This window comes from Tachysurus fulvidraco, chromosome 9 (assembly GCF_022655615.1).
Source record: "Tachysurus fulvidraco isolate hzauxx_2018 chromosome 9, HZAU_PFXX_2.0, whole genome shotgun sequence".
Classification (NCBI taxonomy): domain Eukaryota; kingdom Metazoa; phylum Chordata; class Actinopteri; order Siluriformes; family Bagridae; genus Tachysurus; species Tachysurus fulvidraco.
In genome coordinates this window covers 4,713,828-4,737,550 of record NC_062526.1, presented here as the reverse complement: position 1 = coordinate 4,737,550, position 23,723 = coordinate 4,713,828, and the positions used below count along the sequence as shown (strand labels likewise).

Genomic DNA, 23,723 nt, shown 5'->3' with positions numbered 1-23,723 from the left:
AAAAGAGGTGCTCAAAAAGCAACGATTCGTTCTGCAATTACCCATCACTGCTGTCATTAAAAATTGTTATTAAACCAGTGAAGCTGCTAAAGCTCTTTGGAAAAACTGCTCAGGTGTGCATATGGGCGTTAATATACCAAACTGAGACTATATATGGCAGACTAGAGTGTGATATTTCAGAGAAACAGCTGTCAAATTGTCATCCTTAGATCCACTTTGTCTCCAGGGGAAGAAGTGAGAGACATTACGGATGCTCTGTCCATAATAACGGAGTTGATGACGCTTGTAGCGCTAAATGATGATGGGGATAAAGCTTCATACACGGATGCTACATGATTAGCTGACAGAGTCGAGTGAAGGAGGCCAAGAGGCCTGCACACAAGATCCCGATGGAGCAATTAAGTCAGGAACAGCGGCACTTGTTTACACGGCCTTACTGCTCCAGACCAGAGCGCGAGCAAATTAATAACCACGACTCAACAGGGAGGCGAGCATACACCGAGTGTGACCCTGTTAGGCTTTCCGACGTGACCAGCCTAAACCTGTGTTCACAAAGTAATGCCAAATTTATTGAAAATTATATTGGCTAAACAACATGGAGACCTAATTCAGATTTCCCAAGAACCATCTGTCCTGCACACTTTAGTTGGAAACAGGTCTGTGAGAGCAAGGATGACCAAGGACAGGAACGTTTGTACAGTCATATTTATATGTTAATCACACACTGGTTTTATTATTTGTAACATGTTGCTAGTGATGCAAAGGGTACAGCAGTGATATTAAGGCACATTTAATAGACCTAGAGTAAGGATTTGCTCATTTGCCTTTAGGTGGTCCTGTCCTGCCATGGTTATTATAATTTAAAATTAAATTTAATACTAAAAACTTAGACTCACCATACACATCTCCTGTCTAAAAAATTAGAACATTTATAATAATAATAACATCAATGATAAATGTCCAATTAAATCCCTGTGTATGAGCTGTTGGTGTAATTATAGAACAGCGCATTAATATAAGCCTATTGTTTCCGTAACTGCCGGAACTATTTTTCGTACAGTTCAATATATAAAATTAAGGCACAACTTCTGACCAAACGACACGCACACGTCTGTGATTAACAGGACAGCATGGTTACAGGAGCTCGCTGTAGTTCAGACGCACAATTCTTCACAGAACGTATAGAATCCAGAGTTGCTTGAAAATGTTTATTAGAAAAAGAAGTTCTATAGCTCTTGGATATCTATTGTTTTGTCATTATCTACTATAAAAAAAATACCTAAAAGAACCTCTTTAACCATAAATAGTTTTTTTAACAATGTGACTTCCTTTCATTGAAATATTTCTTTTTCATTTTCAAAATGATTTTTAGTAAATATATTCAACATAATATTTGTTATTGTGTTCAAAAGCTCTATCTAGCATTATTTCAAAACAATGCAAAGACAAATTTTATCCATTTGCTCATTTATAAGTAAACTTCTATTAATTGAACACAAATAATATTGCTTCTTATTTCCTAACATTAGAAATCAGAACAGAACAGATCAGATTTGTTATAACATTGAACCACAAAATATTTATTCTTCTGTGAAATTATTCTGATTAAACCTTGAGACCTATAATATTTTTTCCTGTTTTTTCTCCCTCAGAAAACTGGAGTAAAAATCTGAAGCAGTGGCAGTCGACAGCTGTTGTGTATCAGCGTGTGTGCACCCACCCACTGTTTGTGTGTCTTCTTTCCCACTGCTGTGTTTGTGTTTGTGTCTCCTTGCTACCCTTGACCTGACTGAAGTGTCACCATGTTGTGGACACTTCTCCTGGCACTGATACTATTGCTGGTGCTCCAGGCCCAGTTGTATGTGTGCCTACGAGAGCTAAGATCATCCACCACCCCCGTGATCTCTGTGAAGCCGAATGAAACCAACAACAGCAGCACCTTACGACGCATACCTGGTGCCATCATCATCGGGGTGCGCAAGGGTGGCACCAGAGCCCTGCTGGAGATGCTCAACCTTCATCCAGATGTAGAGGTGGCCAAAGCTGAAGTGCACTACTTCAACGTGGATGAAAACTTCTACAAGGGTTTGGACTGGTATCGTGCACAAATGCCTCTTACCCTTGCTGGGCAGGTAACCGTGGAAAAGACTCCAGGTTATTTCACAGCACCAACAGTTCCAGCCAGAATGTGGTCCGTGAATCCTGCAGTGAAGCTTCTTCTGATCGTCCGTGACCCTGCTGAGAGGCTTGTGTCGGACTACACACAGGTCCTTCACAACCGCATCCAACAGAACAAGCCATACCAGCCTCTGGAGGAGCTGCTCCTGCGCCGAGGACACATCAACCCCAACTACAAGGCCCTACAGAGAAGCCTTTACCACCAACACCTGGCAAGGTGGTTGGTGCTTTTCCCCAGAAAGCAGATCCACATTGTTGACGGAGAAGCCTTAATCAGGGATCCATTCCCAGAACTTCAGAAAGCAGAGAAGTTCCTTGAACTTCCAGCACGGATAATGCCAGACAACTTCTACTTTAACACCACTAAAGGGTTTTACTGCCTGCTTTCTGCAGGACATGACAAGTGCCTGGATGAATCAAAAGGAAGGCCACACGCACCCCTCAGCAACGAAGCCTTCCAAAAGCTCTGTCGATTCCTCAGGTTTCCCAATCAGATCTTTTTCAGAATGGCGGGCCAGACCTTTGACTGGTGCTGATAAAAGCTGTATATGAAATTTCAAAACTTGCCATGAAACTTGCTATCCTGCCTGCTCAGAACTCTATACATTATTTGATATTTGACTGAGATTTGATTAACATCTTGGTTTATTTCAGCCAGAGATTCTAACCAAACCTGGTTAATTCCAAACAAATCCAAAAACTGAGATGAAGAAAAAAAATAAGAGCACAAATGTAGAAAAGTGGAAGACTATACTCCTTGCACAAAGGTTCCTCCTGGTGTTGGTTATGCAGAAATGCAACAAACCTGATCTTCAAATTCAGGGCTCTGGATTAACGGACTCAGGCTGTAGATCAGGGTTTCTGAATCGTATCCACAGATCTGCTTGTTTTTTAATGAAAACCTGCAGCTACGCTGGCACTTTGTGGATATGATTGTTGAGCCCTACTGTAGATTAACTGTATATTTAAAATGTTAATACATAAAAATGTAAATAAAAAAAGCACCTGCTGAGAGTACTCACATTTCCAACAAGACAGACATCATGTAGCTTATACTTTCTCTGTATTTTGTGTACTTTACAAAGGTTTGTAGAAGTGTATGACCGAGCGCCGTCATTGTTCTAATAAAGTTTTTCCATTACCATTTCCTTTACTTTTCAATTTGTAAAATTCATCTGTACTGAAACAGCATTTTGAATAGAAGCTTCTATCTATTCTGTTCATAACACTTGGAAAATGTTTTGCTATAAATACTCATAATATTGTTTCATATCGATCAGTTTCTCTTAAGAGCTAATCATTATCACTATGATTTGCTTTCTAAAGGGAAGAACATTTGAGGGAAAATATCCAGTAATCACTCTGGCTTAATTTCATAGTTTAAATCAAGAACATTTAACATATGTCAAAAGGTGTGCTAAAGTGTTTGAAGAGGTTTCATCTCAGAGAATAATTAGCATCAGTCATATAATGAATTATTGTGAAAATGATATGATGGATAATGTTAAATCAGCAGGCAATGACAGATATTGTCTCAAACACCTACTGTGGAGTGTTTAGTACCATCTTTTAGTCCAGTAATTATTTACTCATATTTAGTAACCACTGACTTGTTTACAGTCACTGTGGCTTTTGAGCTTATCCAAGGAACACTGAGGTTGTGAACCCAGTGGGGACACCAATCACAGTGCATGTTCTACACAATTGTAATTACACAGCACTTTAACAACAGGTATGTTCACAACGTATGAGCAAAAATCCCTGTGTAATTACAAACCACTCCTGTGCAAAAGTAGCAAGAAAAATTTGCTCATTAGCTATGCAAAGAAAAATATAATCTCAAGAGCAGTTAGAATATTTTACAACAATCCAACAGATCAGACTCATTTTCTCTTCAAAATCAACTGAAGTTCTTCATCTTGAAACAAAAGCAATCAAACCTCTATGCAAAATTATTCTACAAAAATCTCTTAGCTATGAATCCAAATAATTCTTAGAAGGAATTATTAAAGCACAGATTAAAAACCCAGACCTTGAGTCTTGGCAGCTGTCTTACTGTTAGGGAATAATGGGACATTCCCTTTATCTCCAAGAAACTTAAAAAAAAAAAAAACAACAACATTGTAGTACAGCAATGGATCCACAAAACAGTTACTGAAAAAAGTGAGCGAGCGAGAAGTGTGTACAGTGCCTGGAATAAGTTTAAGAAGAGGGAAAAAATAAGAGACATTTCTTGTTTTGTAAAAAATGTGTTTTTATCAGTTCCACTTTTCAGTATAAAACACTTCCATAACTCTGGCCAATCAAACAAATTCACTTTCATAACAGGACAAAATCACAATTCCTGCATCTCTCTCTAAAATAGTTTTAAACACAGGGATCTGGTTGCAAACTAATTTTGTATATGATAAACTAACAAATTACTCAGGGTTAGCTAATACAAGATGAGCATTAATTTAAAAAAATAAAAATAATTAAAAAAAACAAACAAAAAAAAAAAACAGAAAAAGAACGGATGAATGAACGAATGCAAGTTTCTGATCACAGTCCGAACACAAGTCCTTGAGTCCAGCCCACCATGATGATGGTATTTATGCCGTCTTCTGCTGGCCCTTCTTGCCAATCAGAGACTTGTGGATGTGAGGAATCACACCTGCAAAAACAAAACATGGTCAATCGATTCCAGACTGAATTCGGAAGCTGAAAGAAAATGTGTCTCTTGCTGTTCATAGCATGCCAATCACTAAGCACATTTACAACAGCAGGGTCACCAGGTAAAGTATAGAAAGTATCCCAACTCACCACCACCAGCGATGGTAGCCTTGATGAGGGAGTCCAACTCCTCATCTCCACGAATGGCCAGTTGTAGATGGCGGGGAGTGATACGCTTCACCTTCAGATCTTTGGAGGCGTTTCCTGCCAACTCCAAAACCTGAGCAGACACACAAGCATGTTCTGTAATTCGCACACAATGCATCTACTTTATTGGAATTAATTCTGATATTTTTGCTATAAAATAAGAAAGTGACTGCAGGGTCATGGTCACCAAAAACTGTAATAGTTTTATAACAACAGAATTCAAAATGTACAGTGTTGAGAATGAGGAAATTATTGGCTGTTCTTTATGACAGGGCTCGATGAATGAGCCAAGCCAGTTTTTGTTAAACCTGACACTTTGTCATCAAGTTGTAAAGGAATGATAACACAAGGTTCCACCAGACTGAAGTGTAACTGCTGAGAAACTTCCTTTACCTCAGCTGTAAGATATTCAAGAATGGCAGCACTGTACACAGCTGCTGTAGCTCCCACTCGCCCATGACTGGTTGTACGGGTCTTCAGATGCCTGTGGATACGACCCACAGGAAACTACAAACAGTCAAAAAGAGGAATGAATTAATATTGTGTAAACAACAATTATAATTTAGTATTTTTTATTATATTATTATTGCATAATAAAAATTAATTTCACTAATCAAGCTAGCATGGTCATAAGCCAAAACAAAAACAAAAATGTCTGCAACATGATCCACCCCAAATGTGACCTTGACAAACCTGCCTTTCTAAACGAAGGAGACTAATATCTACATATACACAATTCAAATGTTTAGTTGTTTGTGTAAAATAAAATACATAGAATGAAACAAAATCGTTTAGCATAAAAAAATCAATTATTGTATTTATTGATCAGTCATTTTATTCTATCTACAGTAATATAAGTTTAGAACCTCTGGTTCTAAAACCCAATGTAAATTTTCTTACAATTTAATTTACATTCTTCACAATGTGAAGTATGAAAACTAAAGGCCCACTTGACCCAGTGTCTAAGCATAAAAGAAATCCAGCATTTATTATACAGTTTAAAATTTGTCTATACTAAAAACACAGATCAACACTGACGACTTAATGAATTTTAGTATTAATTTTGGCACGTACTTGAAGTCCAGCCCTTTGGGAGCGAGACACCGCTTTCGCCTTGGCTTTTCCACTGTCCTTTCCTGCTTTGCCACCAGCCTGGCATTTAATAAAATACATAGTTAGTTTTAGCTACAGTGCGAGCAAAAAAAAAATTATACAGACAAATCATACAATCATGCATTAAACTGCACTTATACAAAAATAAAAAGTTATAAAGTACATCACACTAACATCTCAAACTTTACACAAGTATGTAAGGCCTGACACTTTCACTCCAGTGCCATTCTGCATACATGATATATACTTAAGTACTCGCTGAATCATTTTCGAAGTGCGGAATCAACTCCAAAGTTTTGGAAGTTGCCTCTTAATTTGAAATGCCTGCAAACAGGGAAGCGACTGATTTTGGAATCGACTCCGATATGAAACCGAAACCCATCACGACTACGATAACATTACACGCACGATATATCGTGCTGTTTATGATATAAAACTTAAATAAACGGGTTTTCCACGTCTGCAAGATAAGGTTTTGACATGTATAAACTAACTGATGCAAATAGCTTAAACACTGCAATAGTCTTCAGGATAAAGTAATAGTGATGCAAGGCATAACTAAAATAAACATTTACCGAGTTTAGCGATAGAAAAGTGATTAAGAGTGACCTAAACGCATCCTAAAGGGTAATAAATTGTATAACATTAACTAGCACGGTTCTACAAACAGTTTCCTGGATCTCAATGAATGAAGTAACCAGCTGGTAAAATAAACCTAGTTAACACACACACACACAATTTAAAAAACACCCACAAAAAAACAAAAAAAAAACAAATGCACACCGTCTCAAACCTCATCTCGTTCGTCTGAATATAAAATACTTTGTGCACATAAATAGGTTTCAAGGCTATTTTAATTTTATGTCAGTTAACTAACCTACCATAGATAAACCAGCAGTCACGAAAAGGTAAACAATCCAAACCAGTAGCTTCCGAGATAAATATTACTAATCTCAACCGAAAATGTCATCTTACAGTCAAACAGCTGCAATTTCAGGTAACTCTAAATGGCCATCGACAAAAACAAATATAAACAAACAAAATCGCATCAATCTTTGGAAAGAAAAACGAAAATTATATTAAAACAAACAACACGCGGTTTTCCGAATCTTTAGCGCGCGGAGACAACGATGAAGCTAAGCTAAGCTATGCTATGCTAAGCTAAGCTAACGGGTTAGCAAAACCGCCGTTTACTCATTCAAATACTTAATAACGTCAAACACACGCTACATTCAACAGGATGCAAAATAAATGATAGATGCAATAAAACCGAGCTAAATAAAATGAAAACGTACCATTGTAACGGTTGGTCGTTTGAGACACAGATCCGGGAGAACTAAGCTAAATCAATTTGGCCTCAAACAGTGAGGAACAATAAACCCCCGTTTAGAAAAGAAACACTTCAATGTAAACGAGCAGAGACTTTGCCCAATCACCTTCGCCGTTGTTGATTCGAATTTTAACAGCAAGCCAATGATATTGTAGTTTGCTAAACTCTTTCCCCATCCCCCACCGAGGAAGGGTATTTTTGCACATAGATTGAAAGGCGGGACTTTCTACAACTATGAATATGAAACGTACTCAAAACTTTTAACATATGTAAGTTATATAATAGATGTTATTTTTGTATTTTTACGTGGAGGATATGTACGACGGAGTTGTAAATAGTACATCGTGTAGTAGATTTAACAGTTTTCGAGTCATAATAGTGTAAAATAATTATTCACATAATTACTAGTGTTCAATTGTACAGTCTTTATAACGCTGGTCTTTTTTTTGTGTTGTATTTCCAAATACTTAGTACTTTTTTTGTGAAAACGGTTAAAACCCAATCAGAGAGTAAACACAATTGACAACGGGGTGAGGCGGGACTAAGAGTTTGATTGACGTAGCATGTAGACCAATAATAAAGCTCATTTTGGTAGCGGCTGCTTTAACGGACAGGATCCTAGTCCAACCAGGTTATAGGGAATTCATACTCAGATAATACTTGTTTTCCCACTCGTATTCCAACAAACCCCGCCTCCATCAGTGTTAGCAATTTATGTATACGCAAATCGATTGAACTACCGAGGGAACTTCTCATTGTTGCCGCAATAACATCATTTTACAACCGCGTTTAACCTGATCATGATAAATAATTTTATTGTTTAACCCAATGTTTGTCTTTTTATTATTTTACCACTAAACTACAAGTCCATCTTAGGGTCGGAGGCGGGTTTTGTCGGTATACAGGTGGGAAAATGACTCCGATGTAGAGAGCTAGAGCGCAGAGAAGCAGCTGCTGGTGATGGTGAAGATGGCGGATGGGGACAGTGGGAGTGAGCGCGGTGGAAGCAGCGGTGGTGGTGGAGGAGGCAGCGGTGGTGGTGGAGGAGGCAGCGGTTTCCCCCATTTTCATCGGGATCAAGAAGAGACCCAGGAACTGGCTTCCAAACGCCTGGACATCCAGAACAAGCGTTTCTACTTGGACGTGAAGCAGAACTCGAAGGGCCGGTTCGTGAAGATCGCTGAGGTCGGCGCTGGGGGCTCCAAAAGTCGGCTAACGCTGTCCATGTCCGTGGCGGCGGAATTCCGCGACTACTTGGGCGACTTCATCGAGCACTACGCCCAGCTCGGGCCTAGCACCCCGGAGCAGATCGCACAGTCCTCGGGTGGTGAGGACGGCGGGCCAAGACGGGCCTTGAAGAGCGAGTTCTTGGTGAGGGAAAATCGGAAATACTACCTCGATCTAAAGGAGAACCAGCGCGGGAGGTTCCTGAGGATCCGGCAGACCGTCAACCGCGGCGCGGGGTTTGGCATCGGAGGGGGAGTGGCCCCTGGTGCCGCCATGCAATCCGGACAAACCATTGCCCTCCCGGCTCAGGGATTAATCGAGTTCCGCGACGCTTTAGCCAAGCTGATAGACGACTACGGCGGCGATGATGACGAGCTAGCCGGGCCTGGATGCGGCGCTGGCGGCTACAGTGAGCTGCCCGAGGGCACGTCCATCACCGTGGACTCAAAGCGCTTCTTCTTCGACGTTGGCGCCAATAAGTACGGCGTGTTTCTGCGGCTCAGCGAGGTGAAGCCCAGCTACCGGAACTCGATCACGGTGCCGTTTAAAGCTTGGAGCAAGTTCGGTGGAGCTTTCTGTCGCTACGCCGAGGAGATGAAGGAGATCCAGGAAAGGCAGAGAGATAAAATCTACGAGCGGAGAGCAGACGAAGAGTCCGAAGGAGACGACGTGGACGACGACTGATTAATGTTCCCCAGAACCTGGCTTTGGTGTCCATCCACTTATAAAGGATGTGCATGATGAACTTTAATACTAAAACACGAATAAAGTTGTGTGACTGACATATGGAGTAAATAAAATGTTAAAAATGAAAGCTAGCTAAGATAAACGACTTTTCTCAAGCTAGCTAGCTAGAGAATAGTTAGCTAGCTAGAGAAAAGTTAGCTAGCTAGCATTACTAGGCCTAGTTAGTGAAAGCTCCTGTTTTAAATGGCATGTAAGGAAAGGCATAATTAAACCCACCAAAAAACCTGCTCTAATATGCTTATGAACACAAATTGAGCATACAGTGTTACTTATTGAGGTTATTTACAGTATATATTGCCATAATAGACAGAAGACCAGCAAATTCACCACAAGCTTATTCAGGAAGTTTGTTTCATGAATTTTTATCACCTTTGTTTAAGGTCTCTGGTAATGGATTTGTTTACTTTTGGCTCCAGTTTCTGGGCTAAGATTTCATTTTAAATGTTCAAGCTGAAACTTCGACATTTTGCAGTATATACAGACACACTACTTGGACCATTCGACAAAAAAAAGGTGCTATGAAACATTTCACCACTCCCCTTAAACATTACCTATATGTATTATTAATATAATTATTAGTAGTATTATTAGGAATATGTAAAATGTACATACTAAATTATTATAAATCGTTCTGACGGAGATGGTCGAAGGTTGACAAAGCACACGGCCACTATTATCCTAAAGGATACTGATTACTTTGACACTTTGCTCTTAAATTACAAGTTAGCACAAATACTTAGCGTCGTTATTTTATTTTATAAAGGATATTAATCTGTTTTGAGCCGGCGCATTAGATACCTCCGCAAGAAGCGATGGAGATTCAGTATCTGTCTGAATTTGACTTTCCTATTAGAAGTTAAAAGAGAAAAAAATGTGTAACTGGAAAATACATTAGATTCAACATAAACCTCACCTATTTTTAAACATGAAATACAGAACTATATGGAAATATATTTATATACAGGAATATAGAATTGATTCAATTATAACAGGCTTATTTAAACAAAATATTGGATGCAGTTTTCCATCGGATATATCATCTGTTTTTTTATATTTTCTTGTTTCATATGGTCCTCATCGACAAAGGCCACAAAAACATCGCAACAGTATTAAAGATGCTTTGTAACCTTTCTCTCAATAATGAATTCCTCCTCATGAGAAATGTTTCTTTCAACCTTTTGTATGATTTGTATCTGAATATGTATGACATCGATTATCTCCCGGAAAGAGCCAATTCTCATCGATCTCCATGTTGTTTCCATGAGATTTTTAAAGTATATATATCTGTTACAGTTTACAGACACTCTGTCCAATCTCCTTGTACCTGTTTTGATCACTGTATGCTGTATTATTAAACATTTCATTTTCTATAGAGAAGAACATGCGGAATTAAACAAAAACAAAAAAAAGAAATGACATTTGCCACACATAGCCTTGATGCATGAACTCCTTTTTCAGGTTTTGGTTTAAAACCCATGTCATATTCACCACCTGGGAGCAATAGCAATTTTCTACTACTTTAAAAAGCAGTTTCAGTTTTGCTTTCATTGTACCATTTCCCATGAAAAAGGCAGCTGTTCAGTCGATGTCATTCTGCTGTAACACTCCACCGACGTCCTTTCGATGACAAATAAAAATTCTTTGCTGATGAAATGATACTTGTTTAAGCAATGTGTTTGTAGCAGACGAAAACAAGGGTGAAGAAAAATCTGTGTGTGATCATGGTCCTGACCGGTCATATCTAGTTTGTTTTTTCTGCCAGACTCCGTTTCCATGATAAAGCGCTTATGAGTGAATGAGTGAGTCAATTCTGGTAGCATCCTGTATTATTAATCTAGTCCTTCCTTTTGCATTAGCTAGTGAATCAACTAGCAAAACAAAGAAACACACTGCCCTTTATAAACAATAAACATGCCATTTTTTTGTCACTTATATAATAAGATAAAATAATACATTTAATAAATGCTTCTTCATTAGTTTGAATGTTTAAATGTGCCCGTTTTCATCAATCAAAATTCATGAATTTGACACCAAGGTAGATTTCTGAATTAACCATAAACACTGCAATCTGATTGAAATATTTGTTTACATGTGTAATACATATATTAGAGCAAAATATCTACACAAAAGTAATGCCTAAATAAACATAGACAATATTTTTTTATTCAGTTGAGAAAACTGTTGGTGTCCTATTCAGTTTATTTCAGATCTACAATCACAACAAAATCTCTTCTCTTCTTCTTCTAGATCGATTGAGGTGTTTACACTGACGTATTTCTATCCAATGACAGAGGGGTTATTTATTTGTATGTAAAAGTACCGATTGATGTAAGCTAGCCAATTTGTACATTAATTGTTATTGGTAAGTGTCTACTTAACTAAAGTGTCCATTTATTATTCATCTGCATTGTTTGTGGGAGATGGAGAGGAAAGAGGAGAAACTGTACAAACCCCACAGAGACAGAGGACATCATGAGCAAAATGTCACACAGACAGTAACCAGAGCACAGGATCATGCCAAGTTCAGCAATGCTACATGCCGTGCCTCTGTGCAGAAAGAAAAAAAAACACTGTCATGAGATGTCATGGTCATCTGCTCACAGCTAAGTCATAAACCAGAACTATTCATAAGTTCCAGTGATAAAACTGTCCTAAAGATTGGTCTGTTGGGGTAAAAAGCAGGTCATTCATAAGAATATGTCCTAATATCACATTGCATGAAGTAAGATAACATTGCAAAATGTACCAGTCAGCTGGTTGGGAATGTGAGCAAATCTAAATTGATTTAATACTTCTGAATGGTTTTATCTCAAGCCCGTAAAACCTGTGCAAATAAAAGTGACCTACTGACTGGGGTGATCAGAATGAATTCATCAGACACCAGTCCTGTAGCTTTATACTGTATATTCTGTGATTAAAAGGAGAGATGCATGGAACTTTGGGATTTCATTCATTCATTTAGTTCATCTCATCCGTAACGGTGTCTCACAACCTGCTTGACAGCTTTATTCATTCAACCCCTACGTATATTTTTGTCTCATTGAGAATTATTCATCCTGAGCCTCAGCTTGTGTGAAAATCACATAGCTTGAGGTTTCCGTCCTTACAAGGTCCAAAGGATTCTTCTAATCTGAAGCCTGGCTGTACTGGTAAAAGTAAGCCTCCAGGTGGAGTCATAATTCTTACAATATTCACTGCAGAAATCTGTGGCACATTATGTCTCATAATGCATCCCAAAATGGTGTTATCCATAAAATGAACTAATATTTGTATTTTATCATAAATGATAACACAATTAAAATTAAGGACAATGTTTCCAAGATTTTAAAAAGACTGAAATTTAATTGATAGTGACAGACCAAATATTTAATTGAATGGAGGAGGAAACAGCACACATAATGCCTGAGTTGCTTTTATTATTTAATGCTTTTATTGATTCCTCTTGTTATCTGTTCTATAAGTGCCTGTAACCTCAATTTCTTCATTGCTTTCTTATAAGCATTCTTCCTTGCTCTCGATCTCTCCTTGTTTTTCTCTTACCGTCTAATAAATTCGTGTGCTGAATACCAGAAGTGTTTCCCAGATTGGGCAATCCTTCTCCTCTGTTGCACTCTGTGGTTGCTGAAAGAAGTCCAGTTTGAGCCAACTAAATGATACAGAGATGTATAAACCTGTGAATATATGAAAACATGTATGAAGTGTTGTGGTGATAGACAACAGTATTCCAATTGGTATATGTAGCCAATATGTAGCCAATGAACTCAACATGGAATCTACTGATGACAGAGTAGTGATTCTGTGGAACCATACAAAAGCCTATGTAAATAAATAAATACATTACGTGTTTCACTGTGTCTGTTGAACATTTGTGCTTACTCCTGGGAACTTGTCTGTTACAAAACTACTCTAAACTTATACCTAATCTCAGACATTCATTTTGGCACAGGATTTCTTATGTGGAAATTAATGGAAATTAATCAGGACATTTTATGCACAATTAAGGCATCCAGGAAAGGTGACATTGCTTAATGCATGAGAGATATTCTCCTGCATTAAGCATGGTCATGGTCATTATGTATCATGTTAAAAGGGTCATCATGTATCATTAGTTAGTAATGATACATGAAACTGGTGGTTCCTGATTCCAGTTGTGGTTTGAATCACCCTTGACTGTAGATGCAGATTTCCTGAAGGTTACCAACTCCAAAGCCTATTGGGAGATCAGTCAGATTATTCATGAGATCATCAATATCTCCCGGCAGATATCAGAAATTTGGGAGAAAGCTTAATGAAATGGACAAAAAAAAAAAGAAATAAAACCTTTAATGGATGTTTAGAAGATATGTTTTACCCTTAAGTTCAGCTTTTATATCAAATCTTCCATTCATATCCAAGTTCACAGTATTTCAGTTGGCATGGATGGAATGTAACAAGAACAAAAGCATCAGATAGAAAGATTGGGATAACTTTTGGGACTTATAAGTGTGTTAACTGGGATCTACTGTATAAGCCAATAAAAATATAAAACAGACACTTATTTCATGTCAAAATTTTCAACCTGGCTTCAGTGAAGAAAAAGAAGTGTGTAAATGTATGTAAAATTCTGTATGTAAATTCTGTCTCCAGAGTCACGTGCCTCCGTCGGAATCAGATTAACCACAAAAAAAGATAAAGAAGCAGGTAATTAATAAGTAACTCATTATTATTCACCAGCATGCCACACTGGTGAACAGACCGATTATCATTTCAAATCAATCAAATCATCCCTATCAATACATCAAATATTAGGAAAAAAATTCACAGCAGCATTTGTAAACAGGAAGATTGTCTTTTTTAGGCACTATATTATTACTAGGAGCACAAATCTCCTTGTAACAATCAACCACAGAAATGGATTTAATCCATCCATCCATCCATCCATCCATCCATCCATACATACATACATACATACATACATACATACATACATACATACATACATACATATACAATGGAAAAAACGTCTACCCACGTCTTTTAAAAATTCTGTAATTTTAAAAAGTTAAACAAAAATAAATAACGATTTTATTTCAATTGCACATCTGTATTTTTATTTAATTGTTTTTTTAAATTGTGTCCTTTTTAATGCTCCCTTACCTCAAATTGCTAAATACTGAATCCTATATTTCTTTATTTTATTTGTTATTTGTCTTTGTTTTTCTTTTTAATACACTAATACTTAAAGCAACCTAAAATGAAAGCAGCATGAACTTAATGATAAGGTCTCGGCAATAAATAAAAAGAATTGTTCATAAGAACCAGAAATCTTTCTGGAAGTGATTGCACCGATGCCATAAGAGATTTCCTGTAACTTTTAGAAGAGCTACAGCTGGCTTTTTCAAATAAACCAAACATCATTGCACAATGATCTGATCTCCCCTTCGGTCACAACTCACAACTCTGGGGTAAACATGGACAATTGACTGTCCTTTTCCTCTCATGTTGCTAATGTGACATGCTCATGTCGGTTAATTGTCTACAACATCAGAAGGATTCTGCTATTTTTATACACTCAGGCTGCTCAGGTACGCATTCAATCTCTTGTCATTTCAAGACTGCACTTGAAAGGTCTAACTATGAATGCAATTCGTCCTCTGCAAATGATCCAAAACGCAGCTGCATTACTTGTTTTCAACCTGCCACATCAATTTGCTGCATGACTTGTTTTCAACCAAGCTCTCCCACACAAATCCACTGCTGCACTCCCTATACTGGCTTATGGAAGTGTATCAGTTTCAAAACAGAGATGCCTGCCTTCAAAGCCAAATAAAAAAGCCAAACCCTCATACCTCAAAGCTCTTATTACCTCTCACACTACTCCTCGCTCCTCGACCTTCCCTCAGCACTGCTCTATATATAGAGATATATACATAGTTTATAGGCTGATGGTTTCCTAAGTCTGTAACTTAGTGAACCAGTATTAATGTATTTATCGATAGACACTTACAGTATATGTAAATGTAATGGAAATCATTCATGTTAAAGTATAAAATAAAATTCTGTGCTTTGCTTAAACAGTGTCCACATATGGGTCTGATGGCCACGTGTCCACGTACTTTGGCCTTGCAGTGTTACTGAATTCATCCTCAGTTTTATGTTTTTACTGGCACAATAATACAGAAACAAAGCATAAAGTATTGGATAAAGTCTATATAGATAATAAATCTGAAAAGTTCAGGCTTCCTTCCAATCTAACCATTAGAATTATGCTCACTGTCAAGTACAATTCTCTTTTGTAATAAGTTTAGGACAATAATGTATTACTTACATTTCTGTGTATACATACTTGTTCAGGGCTGTCAAGTGTCACGCATTGAGAGTGACACTCACGCATTTGGGTCTTTTGTCACGCTCTCCCGCAACTCATTGTATTTCTCACGCAGAAAACCATTTTGACTATTTATTCATTCATTCATTTTCTACCGCTATATCCGAACTTCTCGGGTCACGGGGAGCCTGTGCCTATCTCAGGCGTCATCGGGCATCAAGGCAGGATACACCCTGGACGGAGTGCCAACCCATCGCAGGGCACACACACACTCATTCACTCACGCAATCACACACTATGGACAATTTTCCAGAGATGCCAATCAACCTACCATGCATGTCTTTGGACCGGGGGAGGAAACCGGAGTACCCGGAGGAAACCCCCGAGGCACGGGGAGAACATGCAAACTCCGCACCCCGACCCTGGCGGTGTGAGGCGAACATGCTACCCACTAAGCCAACGTGCCCCCCATTTTTTTTTTTTGACTATTTATCATATATTTAATATGCCGCAGCGGCCAAATGTATCGCGTCTCCCCTGGAGTTCTTAGTCGAGCCTGACACTTATCAGCGAATCAAAAAAAAGAGGCTACACAATAGTCAATGAGAAAATAGCACTATCTGGGTAAGATTTAACGCAACAACCAATAAAAAAAACACACACACACACATTCATTAGAGAGGGTATTTTCGATGGTCGGTTTGAACAAAACCTCAAACGAAACAGCTTGTCTCTGGACGGGACATTGTCCGCAATATTGACCCTAAAAATGTCTGGGCTTGTGCCGAACTGTTTTAAATGGGAGCAACATTACAAATGATAAAGGAGTGTAAAGAGGCAACAAACACTTAAAATGAACAACACCAGTCATAATCTCTCTCTCTCTCTCTCTCTCACACGTACACACGCGCGCGCGCGCGCGCGCACACACACACACACACACACACACACACACACACACACACACACACACACACACACACACACACACACACACACACACACACACATACTTTGCTTCCGGCAAATGATGAAATGATGTTGATTATTTGGCGCATGAATCCGTGAATAAGTCTGGGAGGAGAATGTTGAGATGTTACATCGGTCTGGCTTTTTTTATTGGCCACTACGCAGATTGAGGGCTATAAATATAGACTCGTCGTCTCTCTCCTGCAGAATCAGAATCTACACTCAGAACAGGTCAGTCACCTTTTACTGCATTTTTTTATAGAACACAAATTTTTTTTATGTAAACACAACAGCACGAATTAATGCTGTTAATGGTTTGTTGAGTCCGAGAAAATATTGTATATTGCTACGATGCATGTATGGTTTGGTAGTCTTTCTTATTTCTTTACAATCAATAGTTCATTTTTTAAATAAAAAAAAGCAGACAGACAGACACAGACACACACACACAGAGAGAGAGAGAGAGAGAGAGAGAGAGAGAGAGAGAGAGAGAGAGAGAGAGAGAGAAAGTGAATGGGTGTGTGTGTGTGAGAGAGAGAGAGAGAGAGAGAGAGAGAGAGAGAGAGAGAGAGTGTGTGTGTGAGAGAGAGTGGATGAGAGAGAGAGAGAGAGAGAGAGAGAGAGAGAGAGAGAGAGAGAGAGAGAGAGCGCACAACACTAATCCTTTATATGGTATTTTATTATGTACAGTAAATAATGGAAGCAGATATTGTTCCTGGAAGTCTGAAGATCATCGACGGCACATATGCAGATTTCGAGCCAGAAAGTGGAGATGAAGGAAGTGGAGTTGAAGGAAACGCATCATCTGAAAAGATCAACGGAAAAATTGTTTTGAAATATTTACAGGGAAAAACATCAAACTGTAAGTAGAGCAAGATCCTATATTTTATTTATTCTGTGTCTGTAGGAATTTTGACACATTTATGATTTTTATATGTCTTTAATATTTGGCATGAGTTATAGACTATCTGATTTTTATATGTCATTAATATTTGGCATGAGTTATAGACTATCTGATTTTTATATGTCATTAATATTTGGCATGAGCTATTCTGATTTTTTATTTGATCCTGCACATCTCTCCATGTTTCAGTGTCCGTGTACATGAAAAGTAATGACACAAAAACGCACTTGGGATTCTGCTTTGAGCAAAAAGAGAAAAGTTATGTTCTTGGAGTGGAGGGGGAAAAATTTTGCTTCAAGGTAATTTTTAATAAGAGCTTGTCCTGTCTTGTTTTAGTCCACGTTTACAACCTAGAGTGTCACTTGTAAGCAAATTCCTATGGTTCTGCATACATATGCCAAAAACATCATCAGATATTCACACAAGTCCTAAAAGTAACCGTTGTTTTTGCTATGATCCACTTCCTTCTACTTTGTTCGATTGGGTTGACTTTGTCTGCCTTTGGGATTTGTGTGATGTTTTGGGTCATATTTATGCTATATATTTATATATTTATACATATTTATGTTTCCTGTTATTTATGATTGTCTTTTATGCATGATGCTGAAACACATTTATTTTCCTTTCTGATAAAGCTTTTATTTTATTTTCCTTCGCTAATTTCTTTTGGTTCATGGTGATGGATAATGTTTGGTTTTAAACACAATTTTCATTCCCACCTTTGCAGATTCAAGCAAAGGACCGGCCCAAAGATTTCGGCCAAGAATTCCTGTGGACATGGGATTCGAACAAAGGGTCGTATGGAAGCCTAAAAACAGTGACTGAACCTGTGCGATACCTGTGCGTACAGAAAAAAGAGGTCACCCTTAGCTCCGAACCAGACAATCATTTCAAAGTTGAAACCACCAATATACAAAGCAGAATGCTCTGTATGCCGAATAGTAGCTTAAGGGTGGGGCACACTATAATGGCACACAAACCACATTGCAACACACGGCACACAAGGATGCAGTGCAGACGATTGTGTTGCGTTATGGAGCCACAACAAAAGGTCAGAAATCAGTCCAGAAAAAGAAAAGCGCCAAACCAGAGCTAAAAGTATTTTGTGATCCAATACCTTTTAAAAACACTTTCATAGTCGTTTTAAAAGGTGTTATAAAACATTCGGTGAGAAAGTGAACAGTTCGCCATCAATACAGCATCTCTTAATGCAGAATTATGTTTGCGTTGGTGAGGAAAGGTCATGCTTACTCGGTTCACTGTCACGAGAATTTGTACATCTCTATTCAGATCTGTGATGTAATCTTGGTGTAACATATACTACGAGATTGTATTCTGCATATGTATTGTACGTTTATTCACAGTACTACATATATAAATATATATTATATATACAATTAGATTACATTATACTACTTACAGATATCTGTTTCTTGCTTGCTTTTTGAAATGGATATGATATTGCATGTTATGATCAGTTGTATTGGTTAGCATTTATATGAATATGAATTATGTTTGTACCATGTATAGGTTAAGTTTTTTTTTTTTTCAACAATAATAAAGCAGCTATTTAAATTTTATACGTTGTCTTTTAATACGTTGTCAATCATCTTAACTCTGAAATTAAAATAAAACATTTTTAGGCAAAAGAAACATGAACAGCAAAACAACCCCTGCACCCTTAAATCTGTCCCTGCTTTGACTTTTTAACTTTCAGAGAATATTTAAGATATATATTTAAGAAATATATTTAATACATCTGTAGTGCTTGCTTTACATAATGTCCAACCTTAAGAATCAATTTCTGGCAGGATGTTCTTGTTGTTTTGGCTGCTCCCTGGTCACCACAGCAGATCTTGTGGTCCACATATTTGAACAGCGCCGGGTGTTCTTCTTGGCGCAACTGTCTTATTTTATCTGCGCTTAGGGACCATCACTAAGTTAACTCTTCAGTAATTTCTGACATATTAAACTATATTAAAAATACCTGAATATTTAGATTCTTAATAAAATTCTACATGATTTATTAAAGACTTTGACACTAGTGAAAGAAACTATTTACTGGCCTCACAAAATGAAAAGGCAGGGAAACATTTACAATTAAACTCACTGTACATACTATTTGAATCTATGTAACTTTTTATTATACAGTACACATCGATTGTCCTCTAAGTTGCTTGCAATCCACCAAACTCTCACTCTCACTCATTTTCTACCGCTTTATCCGAACTACCTCGGGTCACGGGGAGCCTGTGCCTATCTCAGGCGTCATCGGGCATCAAGGCAGGATACACCCTGGACGGAGTGCCTACCCATCGCAGGGCACACACACACTCATTCACTCACGCATTCACACACTACGGACAATCTTTCCCAGAGATGGCAATCAACCTACCATGCATGTCTTGGACTGCGGGAGGAAACCGGAGTACCCGGAGGATACCCCCGAGGCACGGGGAGAACATGCAAACTCCGCACACACAAGGCGGAGGCGGGAATCGAACCCCGACCCTGGAGGTGTGAGGCGAACTTGCTACCCACTAAGCCACCGTGCCCCCCCCAATCCACCAAACTGCACTGTAAAAAAATTCTGTAAATGTACATAGAAATTTAACAGCAAATTGCTTGTTCACTTCATGTTAGTGGTTGAGCAACAACAGTATTTCACTGTTATTTTAACGGTTTATTTAACGGTCATATTTTTTTATTTGTGCGATGTGGATTATCACCCCGAGGTAGTTTGCACCTTTATCCACAGTATGTTTGTCATATCTTTAAAAAATAAATATTACATGGAAATGTTAAATGTTTTAATAAGAGAAAGCAATAGTTAGTAAAAGTCTGCCAATCCTTTTACTTATAGGCAAGACTTTTTACCCAAGCGGTACATTTACAGTTTTTTTTTACAATGGCTATGACAGTTTTTTCAATATATTTAACAAGTCTCCTAAACTCTTAACGCATCAACACACCTAAAACACACAATTGGCAAAACGGTTCATTTCATGCTCAAAATCACACATTGTAAACTAAACCCCAAAACTAATTTTCAAAATACAATAATAAACTAGGGGGGCACGGTGGCTTAGTGGTTAGCACGTTCGCCTCACACCTCTAGGGTTGGGGGTTCGATTCCCACCTCCGCCTTGTGTGTGTGGAGTTTGCATGTTCTCCCCGTGCCTCGGGGGTTTCCTCCGGGTACTCCGGTTTCCTCCCCCTGGTCCAAAGACATGCATGGTAGGTTGATTGGCATCCCTGGAAAATTGTTCGTATTGTGTGAGTGTGTGAGTGAATGAGAGTGTGTGTGTGCCCTGGCACTCCGTCCAGGGTGTATCCTGCCTTGATGCCCGATGATGCCTGAGATAGGCACAGGCTCCCTGTGACCCGAGTAGTTCGGAGAAAATGAATGAATGAATGAATAATAAACTAACACAATACACTATGTCTAACAAAACACTGCAAACACTGCAGATAAGTATTCAAAACACTAACACATGTTCTCTTCCAACACGAACATTTAATCAATCATAACACAATGACAAAAAAAAAAACTATCATCAGCTGAAATGACAGAAACTGCAGGTCTGCCTTTATACAATAGACAGTATATTATATTGATCATAGATTGTGTTTTGCACTGTAGTTTCTTTTGAAGCCTCTGCACATTTTTGTTTTGTTGGGTTTTTAAATGCATGCATTTTGTTTCTTTTGCTGCAGAAATTCAACACAAAATATGAATGACCATCTCAGAGTAGCTTTATAAAATGTACAGTTTATGTTAAAAAAAAAACAGACACAGAATTGCTGCAGTAAAGACTTTATTTGCAAAAGAACATTACTGCAAGATATACAAACAGCAAAAGCGTGGGAATTGTAATAAAAAAAAAACAGAGTAATCTTTTAATCTAATCTGCCCGGTCTTCTGCACCTGATATCTTCTCTGGCAAGACCTTTGGTCCTCTCCCTTGTCCTTGCCCCACTTCCTAATGATCCTCTCTATAGAGAGAGAGAGCGGAGGAGTGAGTAGAGTTCCTAGAGAGTAGAAGAGAGAGAGAAGGATCCTAGAGAGAGAGAGAGCTATAGAGAGAGAGAGCTCTCTCTCTCTCTCTCTCTCTCTCTCTCTCTCTCTCTCTCTCTCTCTCTCTCTCTCTCTCTCTCTCTCTCTCTCTCTCTCTCTCTCTCTCTCTCTCTCTCTCTCTCTCGTTCTTTTCCACACATGATCAGCCCAAAGAGTCCTCTTTTAGAACATATGATTATGCGATTGAAAAAAACTGCTTTGATTAAAGTGTACTTGTGTAAAACTGAGGAAAATATTTTATGTTATGCCTGAATGAGTTTGCGATGTTTAGTTCACATATCATAACATTAGTGGCTTGTTGGCTAAAATATTGAATCTGCAAGGTTTGTTGTCTTGGAAGATATGAATATTATATGATTTTGTCAGGACTTGCATAATTTTCTCATTGCCTTTTCTCATGCTAGCTCTCCAAGGACAATAGTTTATAACATACTCTGTACACTCCATTAAGGTCCAAGTGATGCTCAAGGACAGTGGATGAAAAGGTGGATGATCAGCTTGGAAGGCAGAATAATTTGCGAGGGTATGCAACCAATCTTTCTCTCTGGACTCGCTGCTTTGTTTTCACTGTATTACATCTTCAACCTGCAATATCAAGAGGAAGCAGCATCCTCACTGGAATTTCTACAATGGTAAATTTATTTTTGTCTTTCAATAATATGGTAATAATAGTATTTTGACCTAAGAGGAGTAGTTCCAAAATGGTGATCTAATTTACTCAATTTCAAACTTGTGACTTTTAAGCTGTAATTTTTCTAATATTTCATATTAGCTAATGTATTAAATATCAAGTCATACACTACTGTACAGTGTTTTTAGATATATTTCTATTATTAAAGTTTTAAATAACAGAAATTCTTCCTTTATTATTTTCAGACAATTTGTTGGAATAAATCCAGAAAAAGGGACCAAGGCTGCAAAAGGAAAACTGACATCTAAAAACACACACACACACACACACACACACACACACACACACACACACACACACACACACACACACACACACACACATATATATATATATACATATTGTACAATATCTCAGCCATTTCGCACATACTATACAATATTTCAGTCATTTGCTGTTTTTTGCACAATTCTATATATTATCCCAAGGACCTGCTGCTAAGAAACTGTGTACATTCTAATGTTACTGCACGAAATATTGTTTGAACATTCAGTATTCACATACAGTATTTACACTGGTTGGCCGGCGCCGTTTCTGTTGCTGTTTATTGTCTTTTGTGTATTGTTTTTTTGTACTTTTTGTATTGTCTTGTAACTTTTTGTCTACACTGTCTTTTGTCCTGCACTGTCTTGTCTGTCTTGTTTGCCTTGACCTGCACTGTTTGCACCAGGTTGCACAGTTGCACTTTATGTAGCTAAGACTACTTACAAGTCCTTAGCCCTGTCATTGTTTTATATAGCACCAAGATCCTGGAGAAGCGTTGTCTCATTTCACTGTGTACTGCAACAGCTATATATGGTTGAAATGACAATAAAAGCTTCTTGACTTGACTTGACGAGAAATGGAAGGAACCTGAGCTAAAAGGTGTTGTTGTAAAGAGTCTCATTACTTTTGTAAATGAGATATTTCTGTTTTCTTTTAAGTACATTCAAATTTTTTTCAATTTGACGTTATGGTGTACTGGATGTAGATTAATAATTAAAAAAAATCATATTTTTAGAGCATAATGGTGCAACATAATGTATTATTTATGTATATATTATATACTGTCCATGGTTATGGAGTTACAAATAAAATCTGAATGTTGAATACATGCTCCGAATTACCTTAATGATGCTTGTTTTGTAGCGGAGCCCTTCTCCACTACAGGATAATACCTGTATTTTACTTAAAGCAGAATATCGTCATATTGAATGTCATATCACTAAGAATTTCTTTGCTTAGTCTGTTACACCTCTGTGTGAAGGTTTAACAACTAATTATTGAGTCCCACTGTCTGCTGTTAGTTCCAAATACACTGATACACATAAGTGAACTGAT

General features: G+C 38.0%; 4 protein-coding genes and 1 long non-coding RNA gene across 10 annotated transcripts in view; 3 read left to right on the top strand and 2 right to left on the bottom strand.

Annotated features, from left to right (window-relative positions):
- Nucleotides 1-3,322, top strand: part of hs3st1l2 (heparan sulfate (glucosamine) 3-O-sulfotransferase 1-like 2) — a 26,006-nt gene extending 22,684 nt beyond the window's left edge. For all 4 annotated transcript variants that reach the window (XM_047819070.1, XM_047819071.1, XM_047819069.1 and 1 more), the window contains one exon: nucleotides 1,653-3,322. In XM_047819070.1, the coding sequence (XP_047675026.1) occupies nucleotides 1,803-2,714 (912 nt within the window). In that variant the 5' untranslated portion in view covers nucleotides 1,653-1,802 and the 3' untranslated portion in view covers nucleotides 2,715-3,322. The remainder of the gene's footprint in view (nucleotides 1-1,652) is intronic.
- A 1,085-nt stretch (nucleotides 3,323-4,407) lies between these two features.
- LOC113653378 (histone H2A.V) lies at nucleotides 4,408-7,644 on the bottom strand. Of its 2 annotated transcripts, none has more exons than XM_027162945.2 (5): nucleotides 7,446-7,644; nucleotides 6,112-6,189; nucleotides 5,431-5,544; nucleotides 4,981-5,110; nucleotides 4,408-4,831 (listed from the first exon to the last, which is right to left on the bottom strand). In XM_027162945.2, the coding sequence occupies exons 1-5, from the start codon at nucleotides 7,446-7,448 to the stop codon at nucleotides 4,770-4,772; spliced, it is 387 nt and encodes a 128-aa protein (XP_027018746.1). In that variant the 5' UTR covers nucleotides 7,449-7,644; the 3' UTR covers nucleotides 4,408-4,769. The 2 variants fall into 2 exon arrangements, with proteins under 2 accessions (XP_027018746.1, XP_027018747.1); XM_027162946.2 differs by lacking the exon at nucleotides 7,446-7,644 and adding an exon at nucleotides 7,032-7,053.
- On the top strand, nucleotides 7,628-11,110 carry purba (purine-rich element binding protein Ba). Of its 2 annotated transcripts, none has more exons than XM_027162940.2 (2): nucleotides 7,628-7,749; nucleotides 8,347-11,110. In XM_027162940.2, exon 2 carries the CDS (start codon nucleotides 8,441-8,443, stop codon nucleotides 9,389-9,391), a length of 951 nt encoding a protein of 316 aa, XP_027018741.2. In that variant the 5' UTR covers nucleotides 7,628-7,749; nucleotides 8,347-8,440; the 3' UTR covers nucleotides 9,392-11,110. The 2 variants fall into 2 exon arrangements, with proteins under 2 accessions (XP_027018741.2, XP_027018742.2); XM_027162941.2 differs by having other exon boundaries at nucleotides 7,672-7,749; nucleotides 8,357-11,110.
- A 345-nt stretch (nucleotides 11,111-11,455) lies between these two features.
- On the bottom strand, nucleotides 11,456-16,919 carry LOC113653379. The gene is made up of 3 exons (XR_003443076.2): nucleotides 16,775-16,919; nucleotides 12,995-13,125; nucleotides 11,456-12,001 (listed from the first exon to the last, which is right to left on the bottom strand). It is a non-coding gene; the product is annotated as an uncharacterized LOC113653379 (long non-coding RNA).
- Nucleotides 16,780-19,214, top strand: LOC113653377. Its single transcript, XM_027162943.2, has 4 exons — nucleotides 16,780-16,961; nucleotides 17,421-17,592; nucleotides 17,824-17,933; nucleotides 18,362-19,214. The coding sequence occupies exons 2-4, from the start codon at nucleotides 17,427-17,429 to the stop codon at nucleotides 18,728-18,730; spliced, it is 645 nt and encodes a 214-aa protein (XP_027018744.2). The 5' UTR covers nucleotides 16,780-16,961; nucleotides 17,421-17,426; the 3' UTR covers nucleotides 18,731-19,214.
- The last annotated feature ends 4,509 nt before the right edge of the window (nucleotides 19,215-23,723 follow it).

Excerpts from the sequence above, each read along its gene's own strand:
- LOC113653377 (XM_027162943.2), top strand. The coding sequence starts at position 17,427 with ATGGAAGCAGATATTGTTCCTGGAAGTCTGAAGATCATCGACGGCACA. Across the intron at positions 17,593-17,823 it reads ACAGGGAAAAACATCAAACT|TGTCCGTGTACATGAAAAGT; the intron begins GTAAGTAGAGCA and ends TCCATGTTTCAG. Across the intron at positions 17,934-18,361 it reads GGGAAAAATTTTGCTTCAAG|ATTCAAGCAAAGGACCGGCC; the intron begins GTAATTTTTAAT and ends CCACCTTTGCAG.
- LOC113653378 (XM_027162945.2), bottom strand. Across the intron at positions 5,545-6,111 it reads CCCAAAGGGCTGGACTTCAA|TTTCCTGTGGGTCGTATCCA; the intron begins GTACGTGCCAAA and ends GACTGTTTGTAG. Across the intron at positions 5,111-5,430 it reads TTGAATATCTTACAGCTGAG|GTTTTGGAGTTGGCAGGAAA; the intron begins GTAAAGGAAGTT and ends GTGTCTGCTCAG.
- purba (XM_027162940.2), top strand. The coding sequence starts at position 8,441 with ATGGTGAAGATGGCGGATGGGGACAGTGGGAGTGAGCGCGGTGGAAGC.